General features: G+C 51.4%; 1 protein-coding gene across 1 annotated transcript in view; it reads right to left on the reverse strand.

The window, feature by feature from the left end:
- Window positions 1–1,334: 1,334 nt before the first annotated feature.
- Window positions 1,335–12,186, reverse strand: part of GOLGA3 (golgin A3) — a 45,899-nt gene continuing 35,047 nt past the window's right edge. The window contains 7 exon segments of the mRNA XM_030336057.2: window positions 1,335–5,121; window positions 6,027–6,190; window positions 7,010–7,174; window positions 7,943–8,065; window positions 8,355–8,487; window positions 9,038–9,177; window positions 11,483–11,599. Coding sequence (XP_030191917.1) covers window positions 4,902–5,121; window positions 6,027–6,190; window positions 7,010–7,174; window positions 7,943–8,065; window positions 8,355–8,487; window positions 9,038–9,177; window positions 11,483–11,599 — 1,062 coding nt within the window. The 3' untranslated portion in view covers window positions 1,335–4,901.

The following is a 12,186-nucleotide window of genomic DNA, read 5'->3' on the forward strand; positions in this document are numbered from 1 at the left end:
CACATTCAACTCGGGGGAGGTACACTGTCCCCAAGGGATGTCGTCGTGCTGCTCCTGAGCCCTTCGGGAGGGGGGCCGGGATGTGAGAAGGCCTGCCCCACACCAGACAGCAAGAAAAAGGGGAGAGCAACACAGTTTTAGTATCTCCCATTGTTTCTAGGAAAAGGCACTGCTGAAGTATACTTTTTACCAGAATCTGTGATGTCTGTTGTCAACTGAGCACATGCATAAAGGCAAGAGGGATTCCGGTAAATGCTTCTGGTTTCACAAGTTGCTGACTGCTGAGAATTCTTTCTCTAGGAAAGGCTTGGAGATTCTTCCAAGAGCTCTTGCATTTGTCCATCAAACTAGACGGTAGCGGCATAAATAATCCTATTTCCCACATAATGTGCATGAGAGATTTCTGAATAATCCGGTGATTCCTGAACACCAGGCTTCCCATCGGCAGGAAGTCCTGGGTCCCACACTCAGCACCCGGCCCTGCTCACCTGCCACCGCCGCCGAGCCAGGCCCCTCCTCGACACTGCTGTACGACCACAGAGGACGCGGCGTGCTTAAAAAGTCAGTCCATCGATGTGTCAGTTCGGTGCCTGCAAATGTTTAGCAACTTTGTAGGTAAAAGAAAAAAAGTTCAGGGACACAGAACCAGCCCTTTCCTGGTTGCCGTAGAGAAAAAGACATGACATCCTCACTACTTCAGGAAGTTAGGGCCACAGAAGCAGGTGGGCGGGAGGCTTCCCCTAAGCTCTGTGTAGCACACATATTACCTGACTCTTGGTTACGGAAGCTGGTAGAGTGGGGTCTGCGAAATGCGTAACTCCCACAGCAAACCCACATTCTGTGAGCACCAGTTCACTTCCATTCTGTACACTTTCTCCTGCTGGTCAGTAAAGACTTCCGCGTCTGGCTTACTCTCATTGATCACGATTAGACGGCGAACGGAAGAGGGGAGACTGGAGCCACGACACTGAGATTTAGAGAATTATTTGTGGTCCAGCTGCGGACAGTCATGACAGCAGTGCCCAGTCAGTGCAGGGACAAGCGCGGGGATGTGCCCGCGGCCCCGAGGGCAGCCGCCTCCCTCCCTGTACTCATGAGGCAGCAGGTGCGCGCGGCGTGGGCTGCCGGGGGCAGGGCGCAGGGCGCATGCTGCTCTGGAGTCAGAAGTGGCACCAGTGAGATCTCACACCACGTGAGTCTTTGGCAGGACAGCCAGGACGGCGAGGTGCTCTTTGAAGACGAGTATTTCAACACAGGTTATAAAACACAAGATAAAACTTCCTCCCAAATATGGCTAAATGTGTAGATTAAATAAGGCTCCCAATGAAATGTGAAAATCTTTAACAAAAAATAGTTTATTGCACAAAATTTAAGGAATTCCCCAGCACGCTTACATTTATAAAAAATCAACATGCTTTTTAAAGTTACAATTCGTTGTGCACGGTGACACCTTTCCCCTGAACAGCCCCAACCTGAGGACATCCTTTCGTGAGGAAATTTTTAACAGAAATGAGTAACTTAAAGCCACCAAGTTTTCCAGATCCTCTAAAACGCTACCCTCCAGGATCCTATTATAACCTGAGACCATCACACAACCAGATTTGCCTGGAACGTGTGTCAGTGAACTTGTTCGAATAAGGCTCAGAATGTCTCACATGTCACAGGGGTCCTTGCGGAAGGCTCCAGGACATGTGTCTTTCAGATACACTGGTCCCTTTCGCTACTAGAAATCTTTACACAGGACACGTCATTTCTATGTGACAAGTTACTCATGGGAGTAGGAACACATGTCATGGCTTCGGCAGCATCTACACCAAAAAAAGTCTGTAAACTGAGAAAGAGTTTAGTGAGAATCTTCTTAGCAGGCCTGTCCCATTACTCGGACCCCAGGCCACAGTAAAAGCCAGTTTCACATCCTGTCAGAACTTTGCTTGTTAGACCTTCCAAAAAGTAGAGCAAAAGCATATAAATCCATAAGACCCAATGGCATCCATCCCGTGTTCCACAGAAAGATCAGTGATAACCACGCCGCAGTAACATTTTTTTTGGAACGTAAGAAAAAAATAAATGACACGATGAAGTGTCCAAACCAGTGTCCTCTGCAGTGAGGACATGACATACAGTATTCGTGACCCAGGATGAATAATATCCACAAACGTAATGTAACAGCAAACCTAGGTTTCTAAGCACTCCAGACTGGACTGTTATTTTCCAGGAGTAAATTCCAAATTCCCACTTCTGCACAACAGGAGAACGTTTCAAATGATACTCACTGCAGACTCTGGCTCTGGGAGGTAGCAGTCGAGGCCCTCGGAGGCTAAAAACAACAAACCCTCAACAGATCAGGAGCAGGTGGCCTCCAAGTCCAGTTTTCTCTCTCAGGTGGCTGGTTAAGGAAGCCTAACAAAAGGCTGGACTGAAAGGCCCCAGATCCGGGGCTGTGGCCACACGGGAAACAGCACGGCGGGTGGGACAGCCAGGGCGTTCGGGAACCGAAGAGGGTGACAACAAAGGCACAGGGTGACGTCAGGAAACCAGGAGGCGCTGCTGCCATCGCCACAGGAGCACACGTACACACGTACACACACGCAGGCACGAGCACATGCATGCACACACACGCACACACGTATACACACAGGCGCACTCACGCACACACAGGCGCATACTCACACACATAGGCACACTCACATGCACACACACAGGCACATACAGGCATGAGCACAGGCATACACATACACAGGCGCACACTCACGCACAGGCACTCACACACACGCACAAGCACACACACGCAGGCACGAGCACGTGCACACATGCACACACACAGGCAGGCACGCACACACAATGACAGGTAGGCACACGCACATACACAGGCACACACTGGCACATGCGCACACTCGGACACACACACACAGATACACATGCACATACACACATAGGCACGCGCACGTGCACATGTGCATACCCACACAGGTCTACTCACACGTGCACATGCGCACACAGTGGCACACACACACCCCCACATGCACATACACACGTAGGCACAGCCACACACACGTGCAAGTGCAGGCGCACACGCAGGCACACGGCACACAGAGGGTAAGACATGAAGGAAAGGAGGTGAGGAACAGAGACTTGCTCACAACCAGCTGACCCTTTCCTAAGAGAAGACACGCAGTGACCGTCCCCGGGGGGCCGCCGGCACGCAGCAGTGAGGAAGCAGCCACGGCGGGAGGCTGAGTGTCACGTGCTGGTTTTAAAATTAAAACTGAGGATAATACACCCCAAATAAATAAGAATGTAAATTATGATTTTTTTCTTCTCTAATGGTACAAAAACAATTTTGTCAAAAACGGTTTCCAACTTAAGATGAAAAATAGGATATATTTATAATGAAGTCTTCAAGTATTACTTTAAGATTAACCCTGTACAAGTGATATACATGTTTCAGAAGTCCCAAGAGTCGCTAGGGAATTTTTTTAAACACTAAACATCTTTGTGGTTAACGCTACTTTATCGGTGAACCTTCTAACAGCATCTTGTGAGAGAACACAAACAGCTTTCAAATACCAAACTGTTTTCTCAAGAGAGACAAAAGTAGTGAGTCGACACAGGCGGATGCGGCCCCATCAGTAACCCCTCCAAGTTCATCTCCAGACCAGCAGATCCGCACCAGAGGCCTCTCTGCTCTAACTCACAACAGTGAGGGTTAGTTTAGATTTCTCAGCCAAGTAGGGGACAAAGTTACAGACGTCAGGGGTCACGGCCAGTCAGTTTCTGCAGCGCTTCTGTGTTTCAGGTGGAGAAATGTCCACGAGAAACCTCCCACACTCAGGGAGCTCCAAATCCAGCTCCTCCCCTACAGGACAGCTGGGGAGGCCACCGACACCGCCTCCCCACGGAGCTGACCTGCCCCTTCTAGAAACCTCAGTGTCTCCAGCGGAGAGGCTGCAGGACCTTCCAAACCTTCTGAAGAGTCCAGCGTGTCCTCTGATGACCACACAGGCTCTGCTGGACATTTTCGCGGAGGCGTGGGGTTGGGGGGGTGGTGGCCTGGGGAAGCCTGGGTTTGGAGCCCTGGCCCCCTCCCCTCCTCTCCTGGAACCTCTCCCCAAGCATCTCACACGTCAGGCCAGCGCATAGTGACTGGGGTCAGCTAAGGTGAGTGAGGTCGTGCCGGGCCAAGGGTTGGATGGCAGGGGGTGTTGTGCACTTACGACAAGGCCCTCAAAAATAAAGTGAAACTAAAATAAAGACCCTTTTCTAAGAATATTTGGTTTTAGAACAGTAAATAAAATAATGATTTCTTAAAATATAATCTTCTGACTGACATCCCTAAACCCTACGTGTGCATTAATTCCTGACAGCACATTTTCAAAAGGCAATCAACAAAAAGACAATTCAGGTCATTCTTAAATAATACAGACATACTTTTTAAAGATTAGATTGATTTTCAGTATTTATATACACATCCTATGGTGAGATAGCCATTAAAAATAAAATAAAAACCAAAGGTGCAAATAAACTTCCGTTTCTGTAGAGAGGTAAAGCTCTTACTGAATTGGGCAGGAAAGAGAGAAATGGGACCCGGTCACGCAGCACTGCCAGTGGGGGCCGCCGGCTGGCGTCTACTCAGACAGCAGCATCTACGGTCACTCGTGAGAGATTCCCTTCGGACACATCCAAAACCTTCTTGCTGAGATCTAGGTTATGTTGTTAAGATTTGGTCATTTCGTGGGAAAAGCTAGTTGTGATTTGCAAATGACTATTTCTCTAATCCTCAGCTCTCGTTCTGTCCTTTTACTCCTTGTAAAGGCAAATGCAAAATTTAAACCTCATCTCTTAGAAAAACAGAGCAAACAGTCAAATAAATAACCTTGACAAAAGAATATTCCTTTGGGTAGTTACAAGCACTCGGACTGTGGACGCTCGGCAGCCGCTGTTCCAAGCTCCTCTCTGGAGACCTTGCACTGCCCGAGTTGCTCCGTGTCTCCCCGGGGGTTGGCGTGATCTCCCAGGGGAGCTGGGCTGGCAGAGGGGTCCCCCTGAGTCCACGAGGACAGCGACTCGTGCACGGTAACGGTGTGCGCTTCCATCTGGCGCTGAAGGCTGTCCATCTCCTGCCTGGAGAGAGGGGGAGACAGGGGAAGGGAGGCCAGTCAAAGAAGAGCCAGACGAGATGCAGTAACTTTCCCTGGAGACAACCAGCTCTCTCAAACGTGGATCCTAAGAAGCCTGACCTGGACAGCAGTCCCCTCAGGTACCGCAGCACCTTCAGGGGGCTGACAGAACCTGTCTGTTTGGGACCAGCAACACTGACAGGGCCACAGGACTTATGGGACTCAGCATTTTTCTCTGCACATGCAGAGGAGGCCAATAGGCCGTGCAACTCTGCACACGGGGCCTTCTACTCAGGGAGGTGCATCAGTAGCACTGAGGGCCTGCCACATGGCTTCCACTCATAGGGTCAAAAAAGACATCCCCCGGGGCGCCTGGGTGGCTCAGTCAGTTAAGGGTCTGACTTGGGTTCAGGTCACGATCTCACGGTTCGTGGGTTCGAGCCCCGCGTCAGGCCCTGTGCTGACAGCTCAGAGCCTGGAGTCTGCTTCGGATTCTGTGTCTCCCCCTTTCTCTGCCCCTTTCCCACTTGCACACTCCCTTCCAAAAATAAATAAACATCAAAAAAAAAAAAAAGGAGTAAACAAAAATTTTTTTTAATTAAAACAAAAGATGTCCCCACATGGCCACAGCCAGCAAACACTGGCCTCGGGCTGGCGGGAGCAGAACATCCAACTGTGGGGTTTCTAAGGGCTCAGGTCCTGGCTCCTCAAGGGCTTCTCAGGGCCACTTAGTTCTAGGCCATCCTCCCCGGATGACAGGGACCGACAGCCCAAGTGACCCCACGTGGCACAGGCCTGCTCAGCCTCTGCTGGGCATGAGGTCCTGCCAACAGAAAAGATTCTTCCAAATTAAACCTGCAGTCTATCTCTCGAGACCGAGTGACACAGAACACAGAACGCAGCTCGTACTTCAGCTGCTGGAGACAGCTGTTGAGGTTCTTGAGGGGCTCCTTGCTCACAGCAGGCGGGGGCCTCAGCAGCTCCTCCAGCAGGGAGGCCGGGACGGGACAGTCGGGGATCTTCACCGGCGTCACGGGGCCCGAAGAGCCGGCCTCGCCTTTCAGTTCCTTTCTCTGTTTTTGAAAGCACACGGTTAGCGGTGTCACTAAGAGGGGGACCCCACCACACGTTCCTCTCATCAGTGCCCGGGGTCACAACAGGTCATCCCAGAGGAGCCTCCCGGGAAGGCATGGCCCCTGCTTCCCGGGCAGTGTAGCAGGCAGCCACGGGGTTCAATGAACCTTCTGCCTCACACACGCGACTAAGCACGTGCTGGCTCCCCAGGAGGATGAGAACACCCCTCCTCGCGGGGGGCTTTCCATGAAAGACCACGGCTTTGACTCTGCACATCCCTAAGAAATTAAGTCAATTTTCAACTCATACAATTCCCCTTTCTAAGACTTCAAACTTTTTCACAGACAGGCAAACAATGGTAAATAAACCTGAGTCTGAGTGATTTCTTTGCCCCTGGACAATATTTACATAGACTGGGCAGAGAAACAAAAGCCAGGCATGTGGAGAATCTGAGCAGGCTTGCGACGGCAGCTTCAGAGTCCCTGAGTCCCCAAGACCATCCTGGCAGCTGCTGTGTCCCAGCTAGCTGGCCTACCAGGCCCGGGGCTCTGGTTAACAACAGCAAATGATGCCCTTGTATGGTTTATAAAGTATATTACAACAAAACGGTACCTGAACTCACGCTCTTGGAAAAGGCACCAAAATAAAAGGGTTTGGCCTATTTCTAAGCACAATACTCCGGCACCATTTATCTTCACACGGTACCTGCTCCTGGTTGATTACATGTAACTTCACGTCTGAGTAACTACGGTGCGCCCGCCACCGCCCAGCAGACCTGCAGTGGGCCCAGCGAACCGAGGGGCGCAGAGCCCGAGTACCGTCTTGGCCGCGCCACGCCGCAGGTCCAGCCTGAGCTGCTGGTTTTGCTGGAGCAGAGTCTTCATGTTGTTCTTCAGCTCTGACACCTTAGCTTGCAGCATAAATTTATCTTTCTGGGTCAGGGACAGATCTTCTCGCACCGCCTCCAACTCAGCTTTGATATTCTAAGGAAAGGGAAGTCGTAGGTTTTTAAAAGCTAAAAAAGCTTAAACACGCTGCTACGATCTTAAGTTTGTACGTCACAATTCTAAGGGACTAGAAACGTAACACTGATTTTTATGTGATGAGGTACGTGGTGTGGCGAGCACGCTTCCTCCTCAGGGTCTAGGTCGAGCAGTGTCCTGTCACATTCACGTTCTCAACGTTTTTATCCAAATTTCAGAGCCTCTGCCGAGGAGCCAGCAACACTCCCGTGCCTGCTATCTACACTGGACCCCGAGTCACCTGTTTAAACTCTGAGGTCAGCTACTAGAATAAGCCTCACCATTACCAAAGAAGAATATAAATCAGGCCTAATGTTACTCAAGCCCTCCGCTCACAAGCAGGAATCCCGGCAAGAGCTACGTTCCTGATCCTTTGCTGTGTCAAGACTGTACGCAGATTTCTTTGTGGAGAAGTTTGTCAGAGTGAACGTTTCACATGCTTCGTCTCATTGACTGTGCTTTGCCAGATCCCATTCCGGGAACATGCCACACAGCTCACCCAGGCCGTACGTAGCGCTGGGGTCTGGCCTCCTTGGGCTGTGTGGACTTCTCTCCAAAATAAGTGACGTCTGCAAAACGGCTTGGTGGGAGCGCTGAGTTCGTCAATAACTCGTGCACTTAGCGTGCTGCCTGCCACGGTACCTGGGACTAGTACTATGATCATCAACTGCCTCGTGAAGTGATTGCTGGCTCTGACCTTCTGCCCCGGGACCTTGACACAGCAGATACCTGCAGTAAGTGCTGTATTCCATCCAGTTCCTTTTTACTCTGCTGTTCAGTCAAGTCCAGCTGCTGCTTCAAGGACTGGATTTCTCTTTCTTTCTGATCCACCTCCCATTTGAGATTTTCCATCTAGAGGAGGGAAAAAGTCACATGACCAAGAGAATTTTACAGTGGCTTTCTTGCACTATAAAACCGCTCTAACTACATCTGTGTGTTCACATCATATTTATAAACAACAAATATCCTTTCCAAGCACACAGGGAACCAAGGAATGAGCGTGTGAACCGTCCGTCAGCAGAGTCTAGCTCCGTCGGCCCCGCCCCTGGCTCCGTCGGCCCCGCCCCCTGGCTCCGTCGGCCCCGCCCCCTGGCTCCGTCGGCCCCGCCCCCTGGAGAAGCAAAGCCTCCCGGAAGGTCACCTCTTGGCTTCCCGCAGGCTGTCTGTTCAGCTGCTCGTCCTGCTGCTTCTGCAGGAGCTGGAGCTGGGTCCGGGCCTCCGCCAGCTCCGCCTGGAACAGTCCTATTTCCTGGGAGTGTTTCCCCTCTTGGATCCTGGCAGAAAAAAAAAACAAGGAAGAACGAAATTACAGCATGCTTGCTTACCCCGCCACAAAATGTTGTCAGTCGAACGTTTTCCATCATGACAACAGAAACTCGCACGCTGCTCGCCCCACCGGGGGCTGCTCTGGGAGCTCGGCAGCGCTCTGCCCTGACTAATCCTCACAAAGCCCCTGGGGAGGGCACTCTGTGCGCCCACGTGACAGATTATGGTGGCAGAAAAGGGCTCGACACGGATCCCCGCGTGTGCCCTGCTGGAGGCTGCATCGGGCCCGGGTGGTGGGACGGCCCTCGGATGTGTGCCCCACACACAGGGAGCGCTCTCTGTCCTCGGTGGAGGACCAGCAGGCACACGGTGGGCACAGCCACGTCAGCACTGACATCTCAAAGTGGCGCTGCAGGCTTCAGACAGGAATCTGGTATGTTCTTCTTAGATGGGCCTCCCGTGCCCGAGACGTGCCGGAACACGGGTGACCTTCACGTGCTGAGCGCACGAACGGGGTGTGTGTGGCGGTGGCCCAGCCCGCTGCCGCGCGGCACTCACTGAAGACCTTCGGCCTCGGCCTGCAGCTTCTGCACCAGGTGCTCCTTGGCCTGAAGCTCCTTCTTCACCTCACTCAGCTCCAAGGTGGCGGCCTTGAAGTGGCGGCGGTTATGTCCTGCCTCCGCCTTGGCTGCAGCAACCTAACAGAACAACACCAGCATTACCAAGGGCAAGAACCACACAGAATGTGGCCATGTGGCATCCGCGAGGACTACCGCCAGCCCCACCCGCTCCCGCTTCTTCCAAAGCTTCTCAAGGTCCCAAAGGACTGAAGCACCACACACGCGCCTGGTGTGCAGCGTGCGGCCGCCAGTTTCTGCCGGGTGACAAACACGTTCCAGGATGTCTTCATCTAAACAGTTTCTGCGGTTTTGTTTTGTTTTAAGTTTATTTATTTATTTTGAGAGAGAGAGTACGAGTGAGGGAGGGGCAGAGGCAGAGACAGAGAGAGAGAGAGAGAGAGAGAGAAAGAGAGAATCCCAAGCAGGCTCCATGCTGTCAGCATGGGACCCGACGTGGGGCTTGAACCCATGAACCGTGAGATCATGACCTGAGCTGAAATCAAGAGTTGGACGCTCAACCGACTGAGCACCCAGGCACCCTTTGATCTAAATGGTTTTGACAGTCCTCTTCAAGCATATCTCCAGATTTCTTGTTAAATTCAGTCATAGTTCATGTTTTCTGGGAGGAATACATTTTTCCACCATACCAAGTAACTGCAGTAGAGCCATTAATTACTACGCATTCATGACACAGTAGCCTTTTCTCGGTAAACAATGAGCCTCCCAAGGTTTCTGAGACCAGCAAATTCTAAGAATGTAAGAAAATCTCCCATTTTCCTTCTAATGACTTAGTTTTCTTGTCTAATTGTACTAGCAGCACTTCATTTTTTAAAAGTTTAATAAAAATACTTACACTATATGACAGTTGAACATACAAAATCTAACTCACATAAATAACTAAAAAAAACTCCAGTAGAAAATGTTAACAGTGGCTTATCACTAGGAGCAAATTCAAGATGATCTCTGCTTCAATCTCTAAGACCAATTTTTTTTTTTTTTAACTTTTTTACTAGCATGTACTGTTCATACAATCAGGACAATTAGACTAAACGCATTTAGAGAAATAATTGACAATCATTCACAGTTAAGCCAATGTCGCATATCCATCACTTTCCCTAGCACTTTTATTCACAAGTTTCTTAGTTTCAACTTCATTAAAAGGAGAATAAAATTAGTAAGTGAGCAAAATATGGAAACTGGGGGCAGGAAAGTAGGCAGGACGGCTGACTCCATTCACCTTCATGCAAGGGACAAAGACCGACTGCAGGAGAGGCTAATGGGGTCATGGTAATACAGTCCTAACAGACCTTAAAGCTGTCCTATTTACAAGAATATTCTACTGTCTCACCCGAAAAAATGAAGAACTACTTATTTCTATCTCTATTATATCACCATGGAGAGATTTTTAAAGGACGCGGCAAAACCCAGGTCACATGCACCCAGGTCACACGCACACACACCCATGTGCACACGGCAAACACATTCTGTGCCAGGCACAGGGGCCGTGAGGGTAAATGAGTCACGGCCCTGAAGCCATCAAGCTTACGTTCTTTTTTTTTTTCTTTTTTCAAGAATTTGTAATTTTTTTTTGAGAGAGAGAGCGTGTGTGTGCACGTGAGCAAAGGAGGGGCAGAGACAGAGGGAGAGAGAGAACCCCAAGCAGGCTCCGCGCTGACACTGTAGAGCCCGCCTGCAGCTCAGTCTCGTGAACCGTGAGATCATGACCTGAGCTGAAATCAAGAGTCAGTTGCTTAACCAACCGGGCCCTGCCAGGCATCCCTGACGCTTACGTTCTCATGAGGAATAACAGACCGGCACCTGGTGGGGAGCACGGGGGACTGAGGTTGACTCTAGCTCACAGGGGTGGGAGGGGCAGGCCCTCTGCAGGAAGACTGACCTGACGCACTGGCGGGCACCTCAGCATGGAGACGAGCAGCCAGGAAATGGCAAAGGGTCTACGCAACCACCTTCCTCAATTGCACTCTGAACACTAACGGAGTCATATACGGTTCTGCAGTTTGCTTTTTTTAACTCAACAGTACACGTGGGACATTTTCCCCCAGCAAATACCCTCTGTGGGGCTCTGTGTGCGCATCTCAGGCCCATACGGCTGCCTCTGGGTTAATCCAAGGCTACTCTTCCATGGATGGCCATCAGGGCTCCCCCCGGCCGCTCACTGTCACCAATGCTCTGATGATGCTTTGCTCTCAGAACACATCAAAGACACTTGTAAAATCAAAGACACTTGTACAAAGACACTTGTAAATTCCTGAAAGGGAACTGAGGTGTCAAGGGTTCACATGCTCAGTTTTTAGACACTGAAAAACCGTATTCCAATCGGCTCTGAGGTGACAATTTGGAACCAGTGGGAAGCTTCACACACCTGTTCCTTGAGGCTGTGCACTTTGGCCTTCTCCTGCTCCAGCGCGGCTTCTAAGGCGTGGATGAGCTGCTTCGTCTGGCGGTCCTCCTCCTCCTTCCGCTGCAAGACCGCCTGTACCTACAGCACATTGCCGATGCGGCACGTGAGAAGGGACTCAAACTTCAGAGGCCAGCAGAGCCCCAGGAGGAAGCAGGGCCACTGTGTCAGGGCCACGCGGGGAACCTGGCAGCGTGGTGACACGCAGTGTCACGATGCGCTGCCAGCAAGTGCACAAGGCGGCAGAGTCGGGAGAATTCCGTCTCTGGAGAACGTGAAACCTGAGACCGCAGCAAAACCGTAGAGCCGCACTCAAGCACGCAGCGAGGAACCCAAAGCGTGCCTGTGAGTCAGGGGCTATAAACGCAAATACCGTCACCATGAGGCAACCGGGTATGGCAGGGGTGGGAACCGGTGCCGAATAAAAGTCGACAAGCTCTCTGATCGCTGGGTACTTTGAGGCGGGAGCTGGACCGGGCTGCTGACGGCCCCGTGAGGATGGCACCGGAGCGCCAGGCCTTCTCGCCAGTCTCAGAGAGGCTGCAGAGCCAGAGGGGCTGAGAACAGAGTCTGGAGAGGGAGCCCCCCCCCCCCCCAGGGTTCAAGTCCCATCTGTGACTCACAGAGGGAAGGACCCCTCATGACCAGCGGGACCCCCTCGAGCAGGG

The sequence above is a fragment of the Lynx canadensis genome, chromosome D3, assembly GCF_007474595.2.
Source record: "Lynx canadensis isolate LIC74 chromosome D3, mLynCan4.pri.v2, whole genome shotgun sequence".
NCBI classification, from domain to species: domain Eukaryota; kingdom Metazoa; phylum Chordata; class Mammalia; order Carnivora; family Felidae; genus Lynx; species Lynx canadensis.